General features: G+C 39.9%; 1 protein-coding gene and 1 pseudogene across 5 annotated transcripts in view; both read right to left on the bottom strand.

Moving 5' to 3' along the window:
- The window catches only part of LOC123625017 (putative ankyrin repeat domain-containing protein 19), a 45,911-nt gene extending 37,211 nt beyond the window's left edge, over positions 1-8,700 (bottom strand). For 4 of the 5 annotated variants that reach the window (XM_045533210.1, XM_045533209.1, XM_045533211.1 and 1 more), the window contains exons 1-3: positions 7,907-8,700; positions 4,128-4,242; positions 3,796-3,969 (exon numbers count right to left, since the gene is read on the bottom strand). In XM_045533210.1, coding sequence (XP_045389166.1) covers positions 3,796-3,969; positions 4,128-4,242; positions 7,907-8,427 — 810 coding nt within the window. In that variant the 5' untranslated portion in view covers positions 8,428-8,700. The remainder of the gene's footprint in view (positions 1-3,795; positions 3,970-4,127; positions 4,243-7,906) is intronic. The other variant, XM_045533208.1, reaches the window with a different exon arrangement.
- Positions 8,701-17,132: 8,432 nt separating this feature from the next.
- Positions 17,133-19,283, bottom strand: LOC123625016 (annotated as a pseudogene).
- Between the last annotated feature and the right edge of the window lie 313 nt (positions 19,284-19,596).

Here is a 19,596-nt window from a genome sequence, read left to right as displayed (position 1 = left end):
AAACTCTTACATTGGCCTAGGCAAAGAATTTATGAAGACGCCAAAAGCAATCACAGCAACAACAAAAGTAAATAAATGGGACCTGATCAAATCGAAAAGCTTCTGCTCAGCCAAAGAAACAATCATTACAGTTGGCTCCTAAATACAAAACCTACAGAATGGGAGAAAATATTTGCATGCTATACATTTGATAAAGGGCTGATAACTAGAATCTCAAGCAAATCAGCGAGAAAATATCTAACAACCTCATTAAAAAGAGGGCAAAAGATAGGAACATAAATTTTTCCAAAGATAGACTAATGGCCAACAAACATATGAAAAAATGCTCAACATCTCTAATCACCAGTGAGAAGGGCTTTTATCACAAAGTCCCAAAACAACAGCTGTTGGCATGGATATGGAGAGACAGGAACACTCATACACTGTTGGTGGGACTGCAAACTAGTACGACCTCTATGGAAAGGAGTAGGGAGATACCTCAAAGAACTAAAGATAGAACTACCATTTGATCCAGCAATCCCACTACTGGGTATTTACCCAAAGGAATAAAAAGACAATCTATAAAAAAGACACCTGAACTCAAATATTTATAGCAACACAATTCATAATTGAAAAGATGTGGAAACAACCCAAGTGCCCATCAATACATGAGTGGATTAGCAAAATGTGGTATATGTATACCATGGAATATTACTCAGCCATAAAAAGTGGTGAACTAATACCTCTTGTATTAACCTGGATGGAACTGGAGACCATTCTTCTAAGTGAAGTATCACAAGAATAGAAAAACAAACACCACATGTACTCACCATTAAATTGAAGCTAATCGAACAACACTTGTGTGCACATCTGGAAATAAACATTCATAGGAAATCAAGCAGGAGGGAGTGGGGAGGACGGGATGGGTAAATTCACACCTAACGGGTCCAATGCACACTATCTAGGGGATGGGAACACTCCTAACTTTGACTCAAATGGTACAAAAGTAATTTATGTATCCAAAACGTTTGTGCCCTGTAATATTCTGAAGTAAAATAAAATAAAAATAAACATAAATAAAATCAGTTGCATTTTAAAGCAACAATGTTGAGGAGACAGACACAGTGTTGTCTGCAATATGCATATCCTATCCAACTATAACCTGGATTAGCCTGAAAAGGTATATAGGCATTCTAATGGGAGAATCATTGTTTATGGTATATAAAAAGAAAAACAATCTTTCAAAAAAACAGAACCTCTAAATTCTAAAATTCAACCCCATTACTGAGGGATTAATATATAGACTATATACTGGGAACAAGAATAAACTATCTTGAAAACCTTGAAATCTTTATCAAAATAGGGAGGCAAAGTAGGTGACCTAAGCACGTAAAGTACCTAAGTGGGCAGGGGAGCAAAGTGGAGAACATACACCTCGTATAAAGGTGCAGCACTGGAACTGCATACCAAATGGTAAGATGGGCTCAGGGGACACCAGATTTGATTCTTTAAGAGAAGCCTGAAATCCATATTTCTCTGCATGTCTCCCAAATTTTACATGTTGACTCCATTTATGGAGCCAGACCAAACATACCTATGGCCCACATTTAGGCAATGGCCCTTGCGTTTTTATATTTGCTATGGATGTGTTTCCACATAGTTGTATATAAAACAAGTATTTGCATGTAAAATCTTTCCTTTATTTAGTATCATGTGTTTTACTAAAAAAGTCAAATCCTGCCACGTAATACAAATTGCTGTTAAGATTCATGATACCCATCTCAAGAATTTTTACAACATTTACTCATTTACAATCTATTTGTACTTAGTTTTCCCAAATTGCTGACCAAATGGATAATGAGCTCATAGGACTGCTGAAACTCAATTATTAAAAGAATTCTTATGTATTCGTACTAACTACATGGTTTTCAGTGTTTAAAAATGCCATCCTGATTATGCCAAAGCTATATGAACTTAACAGACATACTGAGATAGTCCATGATACAGCTTCAACTAAAAAATGGGTCAGGATTTGCTCCTATCCTAATTGAGAAAATTCTACTTGCAATAAACATTTATTGATCTAATCACCCGAATCACAACAGACATGAAATTCTGAAAGTTCCTGCCCCTACTTATTGAAAAACTACCCATAAGGAAATTCCTAAAGACCCTCTGAATGGCAGTGAACGATGGTTGGAAGGAAAAAGGTGTTATTCTGTAAGCTGATCAATGCTGCCAATAATACTTTTAACTGTCCAACCACAAGATAGAGAAAGATCAAACTCAGGCTAATATTATGTGATCAGAAAGGAGAGGTTTGAAGGAAGTAGTCAAACTCCAACTTGTCTAGAGATTTCTGAGGTTTCTGAGACATGTGAATATATATATGACATTTATGCAGTGGTTCTTAACCAAAAGTGTATCAGAATCTCAAGCACATTTTTTTTTTCTTTTTTTGTTAGAGACAGGGTTCTCACTATGTTGCCCAGGAGAAACTCCTGGGCACAAGCGATCCTCTTGCCACAAGCCTCCTGAGTAGCTGGGACTACAGGCACATACCACCATGCCTGGCTTCAAGGAATTATTTTTATATATACATTTCCAGGTTTCATTAGACTTCCTAAATCAAAATCTTCAGGGGAGAGCCTACACTTGCAGATTTTTAAAAAATTTCCCCAGCTCACTGTGATGCACAACTCTAGGTGAGAACTAGTGCAGCAGACAATCAACTCAGCCTCATCTGTCACCCACAAGGCCAATCCTTTTCATCATTTGGGGATTTGGCAAGAAGAGGAAAGAGTGAGAGAGTCATTTACTAAAAACTCCTTGATTCTCCTGGGTAGGGGTCGAACAGGGACTAGTAAACTCAAAATGCAGTTTGACTTTGCTATTTATAAGCTCCTTCTCCCCCACCTTCCCATCAAGACTTTCTAGATCTGAGAGCAGAGTTTAGACTCTTTTCTAAGTGACCGTTTCTGCCAGAGTAGGACAAGCAGTTAATTATTCTGTTCTTCCCTCTGCTGAAGTGTTTCTCACTTCACCACCACCTGTTTCAGACGAATCTGGTTTCCTCAGATCCTCCTAAAACTATCTCTAGTCAAGTTTACAACTCATTACCTCTCTCTTCCAAATTGAAAATTGTTATTCCCAAAACTGAAGAACACCTTGTCTAAACAAAAACAAAACAAAACAAAACAAAAACAAACTGGAAAAACCAACCGAACAAACAAAAAAGGCCAAAAAAAAAAAAAATCAAAAAAATTTTTTTGATACTTTCCCTCAATTATCTAATTTGCAAATTGGCCTGCAGGTTTCTGATGCTCTCCTTTTCCCTTTCCACTTGTCCCTTTTCAGCCTTGCCACTGAGAGATCTCTCTCTTTCACGTACCATTAATTTCTAAGGAAATTGTTAATAGCAGCAAGATTTCCATTTATAGTAAAATGCAATGGTTTTGCTGGAGTTGTAAGATAAAATCTATTTTGTGGGCAAATTTTATTTTCCTGTGTTGTTTTACACTGATCAGAAAAAAAAATTGGGGTGGGAAAAAACACTTGGGAAAAAAGTTTTACCTTTAAGAAATTCAGTGCATTCACAAATATTTACCACAAATGCATAAAAGAAAGCTGCACCCTCTAATGCCTCTTTAAAAATATCAATAATTAAAGAAAAATCTTAGACAATTAAGTCATTCCAAAATATTTTCATTCAGGGAATGTTTGAGCTTCCAAATATGGACAGCTAACCTTTGCATATGTCAATGTTAAAACAAATACATGCCAAATAGTTTGAAAATAAAGCTGGTTGATCTATACCTTGTTTTTGGCTTCAATATCTGCATGGTGTGAAAGTAGTTCTGCCGTTAGCAACTCATTCTCATTGTACACGGCATAATGGAGAGCAGTGTTGCCGTAGACATCCTGAAGATTTGGATCGGCACCTTGTTCCAACAGAAAAACTGCACATTCCACTTCCTGGCACTGGACGGCCTGTCAGTATTAGACCAAGAAACAGATCATAAATTCCAGGAATTCAAAATAAACACTCCACAGGTTTTGCCAACTAGTTATATTTAAATGAGATAAACTCATTTTGATTCTATGTATTTACATCAAATCCATCTCATGCTGAGTTGGCTACCACATACCTTCATCAGAGCTGTCCTCTCTTCGCCGTCACGGATGTTAAGTTCACATCGTTGCTTTACTAGAAAAGTCACCACTTTTGACCGGCCAGAGGAACAGGCCAGATGTAGAGCGGTCCTACATAAGGAAGAGGATTTTTAGGAAATTGTAGTGCACTATCTCAAAACATACAACGATTCATGCAATTGTAAACATTAAGTAGCATGTTATTCCCCTGCCTTCAAAACTAATATTTAACTTTCTTGGGAAGAAAGTACAGAATTTATTAGCTCTTATGGCTTGCTATATTATGTGAAAGAGCAGCCTGTTTGAAAAGAAGAGCTTGGCCTCTGGCCAAGTTCAAATTGGCCTTGAATCCTACCTGAAGCTCTGTTACTTACTAGCTTATGGCTTATAGGCTTTCTGTGCCTCAATTTCCTCATCAATAAAAAGGGGATGACGATAGTAGCTATCTCACAGGACAGCAGTATCATGCTTAAATAACAATCTATGCAAAGTACTTAGACCAGTTCCTACCACAAATAACAGCTCAATGATTGTTAGACACTGTAAGAATTACCATTACTACTACTTACCAAAGAGAACATTTTAAGTAAAATGTTACAATTGCATCTACTTGCAGTACGCTTTAAACATTCGAGATAATATTGTATTTCAATGATTCTCAGATGCTCATTTTCTCACACTGTAACATCTAAGACATTGTACTGCCACTTATTCAGGATATCCTACAACTATAATTGGCAACATTTTAAAAATTGATACAGAAAATAATGGGGCATCCCACAATCTATGGTGCCTTACATTAAGTGAAATGTGGTACATATAACAGGTCTTTGGAAGTTATATATGACTGGAATTTAAATAAGTTGTAGTCTTTAAAAGGACTATTGGGTCAGAGAGTTGAAACAACAAATTTTTTCAAAAATTAATTCTTTAGTTTTCAGCAAACTTTAAGCCAAAGCAAACTCAGGATTCAAATGAATGGGTATGGCTTACTTTATCTAATAGTTAGATGTACAGACTGTATGTCCATTCAGATATTTCTTATGATTAATATTAGTATTTCAGACTCTTATACATTTTCAAAAGGGCAAGTTATCTTTTATACTTTTCTACCTTCAGAAATGCTTTTCTCTGAGAGAGGAAAAGGCTTCAATTGAGATTGAGTCCTACTACTCCAATTTTGACTCCCTCAACTTGCTAAGGCTGGGCAGGTAAACATAAAATGTTGAAGGGTCTGGAGAGATAACAGAATATGTCTGCTACATAATAGGTATGCAGATTATGTTTGATGAATAAATACACTGAAAGAATAGATAAATACATTTGGGAGTTCAATATTTTTAAAGAAGCCTCCTAGAAAGTTTCCTAGAAAGCTCCTAGAAAAGGTTCTCTTTACTCATGAAGAAGCTAAAAGTTCACAGAAGATACCAATCCAAGAAAAAAATTTTTAAAAAGAATTATTTTTTTCTGTGCAAGTCCATATTCCTGTTCTCCCCAAGGATTATCTCATTAATAATAAACTTTTACCAGACCTTTTATACATGCTTATTGCAGAAATCACAGGTAAGGAAAAGAAAAAAATTCACTTATGATACAAAGGACCAGAAATAACGAAATTTTATCTCATTTTGTACATATTTTCAGCTAATACCAGACCACAGTCTCTTTGTGTGTACATATAATCCAGTGGATTTTTTAATTGATATACCAAAACGCATCTTCACATGCCAATATCCTTCTGTATTCATACACACCTTCAATGGTCATATGTTATTCTATCCTAGGGATGCATTGAAATTTAGTTACAAAATCCATCATATGGGTTCTTAATACATTGCTACCTTAAGCAGTGCTGTGAAAAACAAATTGCATGTATCTCTATTTAGTTCCTAAAGAGATTTTAGTATAATGGAATTGATGGGTAAAAGGCTTATATATTTTTTAAAGCGTGGTGCTCATCACCAAATTGTCTATGTGACAAAGCATCAGCAACTTAAACTTTAATCGGTAGTCTCAGTATCACTGCTCTTCATCCTCACAAAATTTGTGGATAGAAAACAGTATTTCATTCCACTTAACTTAAATTCTTTCTTACCAGAAACACTAATTTTTGTTTCTATGTGCACAGGTCACCTGTAGATCAGCAAAAAAGTACTTTGCCATATTTTAGAGTTCTCTTGTTGATTTCAAAGAATCCACTGTTACATGAAGATATATTTTTTCATCTGATATATGTATGCATATGTGTATATATGTTAATGTTGCAAATATTTTGTAACTATGTTGTCTTTTATGTTGTTAATTTTTCTCTATACACAGGGTGTTTTAATTTGTATCTTCCTAAATGAACCTTTGCAGGTTATGCATGCTTGTGAGGTCATTCTTAGGAAGGTGTTTGCCAACATAAAAAGGTACCTATATAAATAGGCATTTGTGTTTACTTCTGACACAGTGTCATTTTGTATGTTCAAAATTTTTGAGCTATATTCCATCGGGAACTTATTTTTGTGACACCAAAATCTACCAGATTTTCTCCAGTTAACAGGCATTTCATTTATAAATAATTCATCTTTTCCTACTAATATGAAATATCATCATCAAGTTCTCAATTCTTACACATACCTGGGTATTTCTGGATTTTCTATTCTTTTCATTTATTTGCCCCTTGATTTGTTTGTTAGTAAATGATTAATTTGTGGAAGTGAATAGCACATTTTGATGTCTAGAAGGGCATGTCTTTGTTCACTACATGACAAAAAACTATCTTATTGACCTCACAATATGAAAAGACAGTGTGACTCAAAAATATTAAAACCTTGGGCTGGGCGCGGTGGCTCACGCCTGTAGTCCTAGCACTCCTGGAGGCCGAGGCGGGTCGATCGCTCGAGGTCAGGAGTTTGAAACCAGCCTGAGCGAGACCTCGTCTCCACTAAAAATAGAAATAAAAATTATCTGGACAACTAAAAATATATATAGAAAAAATTAGCCGGGCATGGTGGCGCATGCCTGTAGTCCCAGCTACTCGGGAGGCTGAGGCAGGAGGATCGCTTAAGCCCAGGAGTTTGAGGTTGCTGTGAGCTAGGCTGACGCCACGGCACTCACTCTAGCCTGGGCAACAGAGCGAGACTCTGTCTCAAAAAAAAAAAAATTAAAACCTTGATATTTTTCTTTGGTTTATGTAAAATTGATAAACAGAAGAAAGTTCACATTTTGAGAAAAATGAGTCTTCCTACTCAAGAACATGAAACCATCTCCCCACCTCAGAGTTTCCTGAGGTCCCTCACTAAAGAGTTATATACATAGATGCACGTCAATATAAAATGGATATTGAATTTTATCCAAAGACGTTTCAGCCCTGAAGTTGATATATAATGGGAATCATTTCTCTTCTTACAGCTCCTTCTATATACAATATTATGTTTCAAAATGTGTACATTAAAAATAAAACACTGCTCAGTGACCATCTGTGTGCTTCATAAATGAAAAAAAAACAAAAATAAAATAAAATAAAACACTGCATATACTTAATTTAGTTAGTTAAATCACTTTGGAATTGCCAATGCAGCGAGTGGATCAGAAACCAGCTCAAGTTCTGTTTCCGTGTTGCTGCTCATGAAAACGGCCTGGACCCCGCCACGTCCCCACGTCCACGAGGCTGCGAGGCTGGGGGGGAGGACAGCCCGGCCCCGGGGGACGTGGCGGCCGGCCCGGGAGGGAGCTTCCCCCGCACCCACAGCCCCGCCTCCCAGCGGGCCCGCCACCCGGTTCCCAGCACCTCTTCTTCTTGTCTCTGGCGTTGACGCCACATTCCATGCTCCACACGATGTGGTCCAACAGGAGCAGGTCACCCGTGTAGGCGGCTTGGTGGAAAGGTCTCAGATGTTTACGGTGGACATGGTAAAAGGCGCTGGAGAACCCGCAGTCACGCAACGGGTCCGAGGCCGAGGGGCCCTTCTTCCAGGCTGAGCAAAAAAGCTGCTTCCAGCAAGAACCCATGTTCTCTGGAGCCGCCTCAGCTCCTTCCACTAGTCCCGGGGCCGCCGGCGGGTGGGTCTGGCTGGCCCAGCAGAGACACTTCTTCCAGCAAGAACCCATGTTTCTTGGAGCCGCCTCAGCTCCTTCCACTAGTCCCGGGGCCGCCGGCGGGTGTGCCTTGCTTGCCCGGCCAAGAGACTTCTTGGACGGAGAAGCCGTCAGTTCCTTCGGAGCCGCCTCAGCTCCTTCTTCGTGTCCCGGGGCCGCCGGCGGGTGGGTCTGGCTGGCCCAGCAGAGACACTTCTTCCAGCAAGAAGCCATGTTCTTTGGAGCCGCCTCGGCTCCCACTGGCTTCTCACCGCCTTCCCTCCTCAACTTTCACCAACTCCGGAGTCCAACAGGAGAAACCCGACCCGGTCTGTGCAGAAGCTCGGACCGAGAAACTTCCCTCCTCCTCCCTCAGACCAGGTGAGGCCAACGAGACCGCTGAGCACGAGGCGCGCACGCGCGCTGGAGCCGGCGTCCCTGCGCATGCGCAAACAGGCCGCGGACACATGCTATTTGAAACTGTTGCCGCGCGCGCACGTGGCAGCGGCAGCTCGCGTGCCCGCGCAGGCCGGTGCGGTTCTCCGTGGGGTTCCTCAGGCCTCCTGAGAGCGCCGCCCGCGCGGCCTGAGAACGTGGTTGACCGCGCTGGCTGGGGCCGGCTTCTCTGTGGCGCTCAGAGCGCAGCGGCTGCCAGCGCGGAGCACTCACCGCGCAGCGGGGACCCGGGCTGAGGTGCCGACTGGCTCGCGCCGGTGGCCGCCCTGGCGTCCGGCCGCGGGTGGGCGCCGCTGGGGCCGAGGGCAGGGTCAGGGGCTCCGGAGGCCGAGCTGCCCGCCTGCCTGGAGGCCTGGGCCTGGCCCGCAGCCGGAGCAGGAAAAGCACCTGCCAGAGCTGACAGCCAAGGACTCCCTGGATCGCTCCTTCACTCAGCATTTCCTCGTCTGGTTATTTCTGCTTCATGTATGAAGCTTATTCTGGCGAAATATAAAATGTTTGTCTGATAGCTTTTTTCTTTCAGTACTTTGAAAATGCTATTCCATTCTGTTCAGACTTGTTATGTTTCTGCTGAGAAGTCTGCTGTTAATCTCCTGGGTTTTTTGTTTGTTTTTTTTTTTTTTGTCCTTATAGGTGAATAGAAATTTTTTTCTTGGTATTTTTAAAATTCTTTCTTCACCCAGGAGCTTCTTCTGGTTCTCAGGCAGTCCCTGGCCATCAACGCTGCTTTAAAGCCTCTCCTGACTTACTTTTGGTGCTTCCCATCACTTCTCTGGTAAATCTTCACATTTTCTCCTTGACAATCTGTTCAAAATTTGAGTATCTACTTACTATTCTGGTTCCTCTCTGTGGACGAGGCACATGATGCCTGCATATAGTAAGCCGTCTGGTCCCTCCCCTAGAGATAAGTTCATAAAACCTGGTACAAACATTTAAGTTTTTTGACTGAATATAACATATATACAACAAAGTATATACATATACACACATAAAATATTATATTGTATCTTGACGAATTGTCACTAAGTGATCACACCTGTATAATCATCATCTAGATCTAGAAACAATATTACTAGCACCCTGTAGCCATCTTGAGCTAAATTCTAGGCCCTTCTCAGTGCCCCCTCATTGCCCATCTACCCACCGTGATAACTAGCTTCACTTCTAGCAGCATATATCAATTGTTCCAGGTTTTGTGCTTTTTCTAAATAGAATTATGTACTCTTGCATCTGGCTATTTTCTCAATATTGTGTTTACGAGATTCATCTGTATTGGTGCATGTAGTTGTAGTTTGTTCGTTGTCATTTCTGTATAGTCATTCATTGTGTGACTATTCCATAATTTGTCCATTCTACTGTTGTTGGGAATTTGGATAGTACATTACTCTGCTTAGGCTGCCATAACAAAATACCCTAGACTGAGTGGCTTAAAACAACCAGAAATTTATTTTTGCATGGTTTGGAGGCTAGAAGTTCTAGATCAATGTGCCACTCAATTAAGTTTGTGGTAAGGGCTCTCTTCTTGGCTTATAGAAAGCAGCTTCCTTCTTGTGTCCTTCATGGCCTTTCTTCAGTGCACAGAGAGAGAAAGCTCTGATGTTTCTTCTTATGAAGACATCAGTTCTACTGTACTAACATCCTGCCCTTATGATCCATTTCAACTTAATTACTTCCATAAAGACCCTGTCTCCAAATATGGTAACATTAGTGGTTGAGGCTTCAACATAGGACTTTTGGGGGAAGATATAATTCAGTCTATAGTAGATAGTCTCTGGTTTTAGATTATTATATTGTAAAGTTGACTATTATAGAACATACCATTTAATGGCCACATGTGTGTGTGCATTTCTCTAGGATATATACCTAAGGGTGGTTTGACAGGCTGTAAGTTTTGCAGGTGTGCACTTTGGTAGACACTCCCCAGAGTTTTCCAAAATAATTGTACCAGTTTGGCCTCCTACCACGAGAGTAAGAGTTGCTCCATATCTTTGTCAATGCTTGGTGTGATGGCTGATGTTAGGTGTCAACTTGACTGGGTAGAGGGACACCTTGATGTCTGGTGAAGTGTAATTTCTGGGTGTGTCTGTGCAGGTGTTCCAGATAGGAGTGGCATGTGAGTCAGTGCACTGGGCCAAGAAGACCTGCCTCAATGTGGTTGGCACCATTCAATTGGCTGGGAGCCCCGTGGGGACAAACAGGTTGAGAGGTGGGGGTTATTCTCTCCACTCTCTCTCTCTCTCTCTCTCCCTTCTCAAATGGGATGCCTTCTTCTCTACCTGCTTTTGGACATCAGATGCTGGGGCTTGCACCAGAGTCTTCTCAGGGAATTTCAGGCCTTCAGCCTCAAACTGGGTACTATACCATTAGCTCCCTTAGTTCTGAGATTCCTGGACGTGGACTGAGGCATGCCGTTGCCTTCTATGGTCCTCCAGCTTGCAGACAGCCTGTCGTGGGACTTCTCTGTCTCTGTGATTACGTGAGTCAATTCCCTAATAAATCTCCTGTCATACATACATGCCATTGTTTCTATTTCTCCAGAGAAAACTGAATAATATACTTAGTATTTTTAGAAGGATTGATACACTTATTCTTCTTCATTACTGTATAATTTCTTGATTAGTTTTACTATATGCCACAATGGATTTACAGAGCTATATTTCTGAAAAAAAGTTCCTCAATGAGAAAAATGGACCATTGATGGTCAGTTAGTAATACAAGGGCAGGGAAAGCTCTGTTCATCATCATGACCCCTAGTTTGGTGGCCAGGCCTTGACTTCATTAAGAGGCATTTTTATGGCAGCCATTTTCCTGAGCTTCAGGGACCTTCTCCATTTTTACACTCGGATATTTGCACAGAAATCACATTATGTTGACACTTTATGCAGTCCTTCTGATGCTCTCTTTAATTAATTATGGAGTCAGAGTCCCTGGGGTCAGTCCAGTGCTAGGCCTAGCAGAGGCAGAGAGCTGGTGAGACACTTTGTTCTTGGGGTGGATCGCAAAGGGGAGAGCTGCCCTCTCCATAGGCATAAGTGGGGGACACCTGCACCCTCACTTTCACAGGTACCTTGTACCCCTAAATTAGAGAGTCTTTTATGTCTCCATTCTGCATTCGTATTTGCTTGGGGGTATCTCCTCTTTGTGTGTTAACTTCCACATTCCCTGCTCTAAAAGCAGTTCTCATTGCTCTGTCAACTTTCTAGCTTCCAAAACGCTGCCATCTCCTGTCCCACTGCATGTCCATGTGGGTTTGTTTTTAACAACTTTATTTTACTCTCCTTTGGAAGAATTTCAGAAGGAAATGAAAATGGCCTGATTCCTTGTCTTTCATAGGAAGTGGTGAACTGCTTCTTTATAAAAAACATTTAATAAAAATATTTTTCTATATTTCTGACAGTTACATTGCATCCTATGTTATGAATACTCAACAAATCATATAACCATTTACTATTTTTGGTTATTCAAATTATTATAATTTTTATTATTGTCAAGTTCACTGAAGTGAGCATCTAATAATACATTCATCTTTGGGCTTATTCAGAATTATTTCTAGAGAATGTGTTTTAAAAGATAGCTTGTATTATTATTTAGATATGGCAAAGACGACAGATCAGGAGATGACTGCCAATGGGCACAGCTTTGTGTGCTCCAGCTTTTTGGAGAAGCTTATGTGCTTTATTCTTGCTGAGTCCTGTGTGAACCGAAAAGGCTAAGTTTTCACACGCAGAGAACTTAACCGTCTTTGGAAAGGGGAACTCATCTTCCATCCTCCCAAAGAGTGTTTAGGAGGTTTCCTTTCAGAACTAACCCTGCTGGTCCTCCAAATGGCTTGTCTGCTTCTGCCACATTCTACTTTCTGAAACGTCCTTTTCATCTGTCATTTCCAGGGTTAAAGCCTTTCAGTGGCTCTCCATTGTCCAGGGATGAAATCTCTTCCTTTAGCTTGCATTCATGATCTCTGTCCTCTGTTCACACACCCAGTACAACTGGCCTCCCCAAGCATCCCCTAAACCTACCTTGCACCACTGCCAATGTCTCCTCTGCTTCTCGAAATCCTGCCCATCTCTTAATGCCCAGTACCATTAGGAGATGCCACAGACAGTTCTGGGCATTAATGCATATGAACACTGATAATTCTCAGGGCAAGGAAACACAAAACACCTCTCTATACTGAGGCCACTCTATTCACTGAGGAGTTTATAATATATCTACAGTTTAATTTTTTTGAGCCTTTTATAGGTTATAATTTAAATTTAGCTTTCCTGGTTCTAAATTTTTATATGTCTTTCAGAATCACGCTTTTTCCTTTTTAATTCTTTTTCCTCCCCATTCATAGAACACATTTTTATTGAGCACCTATTATGTACACCAGACATTGTTCCAGGTGCTGGTGATACAGAAGGCAAAACAGACAAAAATCCCTGCCCTTACAGAGCTCCTAGAGCTTATATTCTAGTGAAATCAAGACAGGAAAACTAATCCATGGGTAAAATCAACCAAAGAACAATTCTTAATTGTTAGCAAAAGGGATTCTGTATTGCTTAAGTCAGAAAGAAACAATGAAGTTCCTCACTCTGACCCCCAAAAGACAGGGCCCCAGCTGAGCTCCATGACCCATGCTTGAGCAATCAAGAGCTATTGTCTCTCCCTTCAACAGTCCATGCACAGGGTTCCCCAGGGGGATACACAGCACCTCGTAAGTCTATCCCCAAACCAATGAAAATAGCATTTCCAATAAAGAGTAAAGCAATGGTTCCAATGCAAATTGTTTCAAGCATCAAGGCAAAGTCTCTCACATGTGAAACTCAATGAAGAGAAACATAACTTGCAGGTCATAAGAAATAAAGAACCATGAAACTAAAATTTAAAATGTTTATAGCATAATAGTTTAAGACATTAAAATTAGAGTGCAGTAAAACAGTTTTTCTTAGGAAAATATTTAATCCTTGGCCCAAAGTCGTAAAATGGAAACTTACTACAAGGTAATTTGGCAGTCTAAAATGCAGGCAGATGATTTCTGATTTAAAATTTCTGTTCTGTTTTTCTAAGATATGACAAACTTAAAAGTATTTAGTCAACTTGGTTTTATGTAATTATTTAATATAGAAATTTTTATAGGAGTCTCTCTTTTTTTTGACAGTATAATTCCAATTTTATTTTTATTTTATTTATTTATTTATTTTTATTTCAGCATATTATGGGGTACAAAAGTTTAGGTTACATGTGTTGCCCTTGCCCCCCCCCCCCCGTCAGAGCTTCAAGTACATCCATCCCCTAGATGGTGCACATCGCACTCATTATGTATGTATACACCCATCCCCCCACCACCACATCTGCCAGACACCCGATTAATCTTATTCCTAAATGTGCTCTTAGGTGATGATCAGTGAAACCAATTTGATGGTGAGTACATGTGGTGCTTATTTTTCCATTCTTGGGATACTTCACTTAGTAGGATGGGTTCCAGCTCTATCCAGGAAAATATAAGAGGTGCTATATCCCCATTATTTCTTATAGCTGAGTAGTACTCCATGGTATACATATACCACATTTTATTAATCCATTCATGTATTGATGGGCACTTGGGTTGTTTCCACATCTTTGCAATTGTGAATTGTGCTGCTATAAACGTTCGGGTGCAGATATCTTTGTTATAGAATGCCTTTTGTTCTTTTGGGTAGATGCCCAATAATGGGATTCCTGGATCAAATGGTAGGTCTACTTGTATCTGTTTAAGGTATCTCCATATTGCTTTCCACAGAGGTTGCACTAGTTTGCAGTCCCACCAGCAGTGTATGAGTGTTCCTGTCTCTCCGCATCCACGCCAACATTTATTGTTATGGGACTTTTTGATAAAGGCCATTCTCACTGGAGTTAAGTGATATCTCACTGTGGTTTTGGTTTGCATTTCCCTGATGATTAGAGATGCTGAGCATTTTTTCATATGTTTGTTGGCCATTCTTCAGTCTTCTTTTGAAAAATTTCAATTCATGTCCTTTGCCCACTTTTTGATAAGGTTGTTTGATTTTTTCTTGCTGGTTTTCCTGAGTTCTAGATAGATTCTAGTTAACAGTCCTTTATCGGATGTGTAGCATGCGAAAATTTTTTCCCATTCTGTAGGTTGTCTGTGTGCTCTCATGAGAGTTTCTTTGGCTGTGCAGAAGCTTTTTAATTTAATCAGGCCCCATTTATTTATTTTTGTTGTTGCTATGATTGCCTTTGAGGTCTTCTTCATAAATTCTTTGCCTAGGCCAATGTCTATAAGAGTTTTTCCCACATTTTCTTCTAGAATTCTAATAGTTTTACACCTTAGGTTTGAGGTGAAAGCTGTGTGTACTGTTTCAGTCTTCTACATGTGGCTATCCAGTTTTCCCAGCACCATTTATTGAATAAGGATTCTTTTCCCCAGAGTATGTTTTTGTCTGCTTTGTCAAAGATTAGATGGCTACATGAGGATGGTTTTATATCTGGATTCTCAGTTCTGTTCCACTGGTCTGTGTCCCTGTTCTTGTGCCAATACCAAGCTGTTTTAATAACCACAGCCTTGTAGTATAGTTTGAAGTCTGGTAAATTAATACCTCCCATTTTGTTCTTATTGCCTAAAATTGCTTTTGCTAAATGGGGTCTTCTCTGGTTCCATACAAAGTGTAAAATTATTTTTTCTATATCTGTGAAAAATGATGTTGATAATTTAATAGGGATTGCATTGAATCTGTAGATCACTTTGAGTAGTATAGACATTTTAACAATGTTGATTCTTCCGATCCAGGAGCATGGTATGGTTTTCCACCTGTTTACGTCCTCTGCAGTTTCCTTCCTCAGTTTCATAGTTCTCCCTCTAGAGGTCTTTTACCTCCTTAGTTAAATATTTTCCTAGGTACTTTATTTTCTTTGATGCTCTTGTGAAGGGTACTGAGTCCTTAATTTGGTTCTCAGTTTGACTGTTATTGACATATATGAATGCCTATAGGAGTCTTTTGGAACTTTACAAAACAGAGCAGGGCTTCCTAGGTTTAGGAGGTTGTAAATGAAATCAGCAATTCAAAAACCAAAATGAAAACAAGCAAATACATAACAAGATGCACAGAGAGAAAAATAAGCTGCAGTAAAACCTCATTAACTAGAATTCATTAGAGATAAAGTCAGTTTGATTAGGTGAAATATATAAATAATTTTTTTAAAAAAATTTAACTTCTCCACAAAATACATACATATGTATGAAGGATAAAGAGTAAACTGAATGTATCTTTAAAAAGGTGTGGCCTCCTACAGATTCTCATGGAAGGTCTTATATGATTAAAAAGACTGGTACTTGGCATATCACATGGTAAATGGGTGCTTTTTAAAGATGGCTTTTAAAACTGTTTAAGTAGTTCAAATGGCTTCCTTAAATGCTATTAATTTGCTTCAGTAAACTCCTCAGGTTAACTCATTATCTTACATTTCAGAATTAATGAGGTTTTACTGTAAAAGTAGAAAAACAAACACTTCAAATGATAAGATTCCAGCATCACCCATGCTAAAAAATTAGCAATGAAACTTCAGTTTGGAAAGCTACTGTACAATGTAGCAATGTAGCAGGGACCAGAAGTTAATACTCCTGAAAACAGAACCAAGAGGAGTAGGAAATCTACTCAGTATTATACCTGTGGTTGTTCTTATACTCATTTGAAATATAAAAATGCAATCTTACAATGAAATAGTAGAACTACTGCTTATTAGAAAGCACTAAAATAAAAGTTTCTCAGGAAAGAGAGAAGTATTTTTGAATACAGTCACAGTGGTAAGCTGTTGAATTACGTGTCAGCATCACACTTAGCAGCAAGATGCATCCACACTTCAGGTTTCTGAATGACATGATTACAATCAAAATCAAGCAAATAAAAACCAAAACAACCAGTACATTAACCCTGAGCTTCCACATTCCTGTTTCATGACCCCAATGCAGACCATCATAATCCAGAAAAATGTGGTTTTCACTATAGTTAAGTCTCAGTGTATCTCCCAAATAGAAAATTTGTGAAGTAAGTTATTCTAAACATGTACATTTAACTAGGGAATGATGGAGAGACACACAGATATATGTAACCATCAAGAGAATCACTCCATTCCACATCTGGATCCAAGCCATCCAGGCTCTGTCCAGAATATTAAGTGGCCGGGGCCTGATTAAACAGTGAGGATGCAGGAACCCCGATGGTGCCAGATAAAGCATTAGGACACAATCAAGAGATAACTGTACCAAGTGTCAGGAATTGATTAATAAGAATTTTAAATAATTATCCCAACAAGGAAGATCAGTAAAAAAAAATCCCATTTCATCTTTAAAAGAATCAAGTCACTGAAATTTAATTTCTTCTAAATTGCTTCCGTTTGTTTGGATGAGATCTTGAAGGTTTTCCATATTTTTGCCGCCCAGTTTAAGAACACAATGTCTAGAAACCTGTGATAAGAACTTTGTAAAGGCTTTTCCCTCCTGTTCCTCATGCCAACGCAAGAACACTTATAGCTTCCTGTGCAAAGTATTTGACATTCATGTCTTTTTTTGTTGTTGTTTTTGTTGAGACAGAGTCTCACTCTGTTGCCTGGGCTAGAGTGCTGTGGCCTCAGCCTAGCTCACAGCAACCTCAAACTCCTGGGCTTAAGCGATCCTCCTGCCTCAGCCTCCCGAGTAGTGGGCACTACAGGCATGTGCCACCATGCCTGGCTAATTTTTTTTATATATATACATATTTTTAGCTGTCCAGATAATTTCTTTCTATTTTTTTAGTACAGACGGGGTCTTGCTCTTGCTCAGGGTGGTCTCGAACTCCTGACCTCGAGCGATCCTCCCGGCTCGGCCTCCCAGAGTGCTAGGATTACAGGCATGAGCTACCACGCCCAGTCTGCATTCATGTCTTCATCTTGACCTAATTTCTGTAATACCGGCTTAACTTCCCCCTGCAAAGCACTGGTGTCTAGTATTGGTCCAATTTTTTGTAAAGATTTGGCCACATTGAAATGAACATTTGCTACTTGGTCTCCTGCCATTTTTAATATGTTGAGCAGCATTTGCTTAGTGGTTATTTCCTGACCACAGGTTTCAGACAGTGAATTAATGCAGAATAAAGTGGTCATTCTATGCAAGTAATTAGGATCATTTGCCATTACCAACACTTTGGGAATGATAGTATTTTGGGCTCACTCTGTACCAAACTTCTGAACTAGTTTCATGAGATTGTTGGTGGCAGCTTCTCGGAAGGCATATACATGGTCCACAAGTCAGGCCATACATAAAGAATTCAGCTTTTCATCAAAGAATTCCACACTCAGCTGGCCTGCCAGCAGCTGCATATACTCAATGATGGCCAGCCAGACCCTCCACTTGGCATCTTCAGCCAGCTCCATTATGACAGGAAAGAGAGACTGAGAGCTGATGGATTCCAATCACTTCATTTACACAATCCAAATTGGAGATTATATTCACATGAACTTCAGGACACTCTTCCTTTAACTGAGCTAAAAAAAAGAGGTAGAAGATGTTCAATGGTATTTTCTTTGCCCAGAATGGTAGATAATCCCATAATTAAAGAAGCTAGAGCTGATTTGACATGTTGATTGGTATCAGATACTAATTCCTTTATGTGGGGCAGAATTTGATTCATAATTATGGTCTCTCTACCTTCAATGGGCAAGTTCTCACAAAGTTCTCTTACTTTATGGGCAGCAGCTGCTCGAACTTCAGCTTCACAGTCTTTAAGTAGGTTCTGAAAGGCAGGGATGAGGTCATTTAGGGTGATTTTAGGACCCAGAGCTTTCTGGAGCTCTGAAAATTTGTCAGCTACCATATAGCGAACTTGCCAAGATTTATCTTCTGCTGCTTGTCGAAGTGTAGGCATCACCAAGGCCTCAAGGTCATCCTGAGACAATAACTGGGCAATACTGACACAAGCTTCCACAGCTAGAAGGTGCACTGAATCCTGTTCATCTGAAGCTAGATTAGTGAACAATGGAACAATTTCACTGTTCACACTGTCTAATTCCAAAACTTTTGCAAATTCCAACGTGGAAGCAGCAGCACGTTGTACCATTGGTGTGTCATCTGAGCACAAGGAACGGGAATGCTGTCTGATTTCTGCTTTGACAGCATTTGAGGCCCTGGGTAGCCAACGCTGAATAAACCACATGCAGATGTACAAGAAGCGAACCAATCTCTGCTTGCTAGGTGTTTCACCAGAGGCACAAAATGAGCTTCCAGAGCAATAGTTGCAAGCTCCTGGGAGATCTGCCTCAGGGACTCCACAGGCCGGTCTCGAACAACGGTCTCGAACAACAGTCTCTTCCACAGTAGCCAGACTTTCCTAAGGAGGCAGCAGTGGGCAAAGTCAGGACCTCCCACCAGGCCAGTGAAATTTCCCAGCTGCTCAGCAAGGGCTAATCATAAATTGTATCTGTGAGGAATGGCAGCAGTTCAGTTCTCATCCTTTCTACTCCAAGTGCTAGAGCAATTGTTGATAACTTTTTAATACTGTTGAGACAGAGCTGCACATCCTCATTGCGGAGCTCCTCGATGAAAACCGCGATGGGGGACAGCAAATCGTCTCCCTCTCTGCCTGCTGCCGCTGGGAAGGCCCCGGCCCTGCCGCACCCACCATGTTCTTTCTCCTCCTCCCTTTTTTATTCTTAAACGCATAACGGAAGACATTGTAGAGTAATCCTGGCAAACAGGAAACGAATTTACAAGTAGGCTCTTGAGATTTGAATCAAAGAAATAGCAAAGCTCAACGTTTATCTAAGTGTAGTGCACTTATTGCTGGAGTTAAGCAAGATCATTTTAGATGGTGTACAACTTTAAAGCATTTATATAAAGGTTATGTATTTACTTTGCTGCTTATTAGAAAAAAAATACCCAATACCAAATTCATTATTTAATGGATATTATTTATAGCAGAAATTTCTGGCAGTTTG

Source organism: Lemur catta, chromosome 20 (assembly GCF_020740605.2).
Source record: "Lemur catta isolate mLemCat1 chromosome 20, mLemCat1.pri, whole genome shotgun sequence".
Taxonomy (NCBI): domain Eukaryota; kingdom Metazoa; phylum Chordata; class Mammalia; order Primates; family Lemuridae; genus Lemur; species Lemur catta.
The sequence above is the reverse complement of the archived record's forward strand: the minus strand, read 5'-3'. Positions and strand labels throughout refer to the sequence as shown.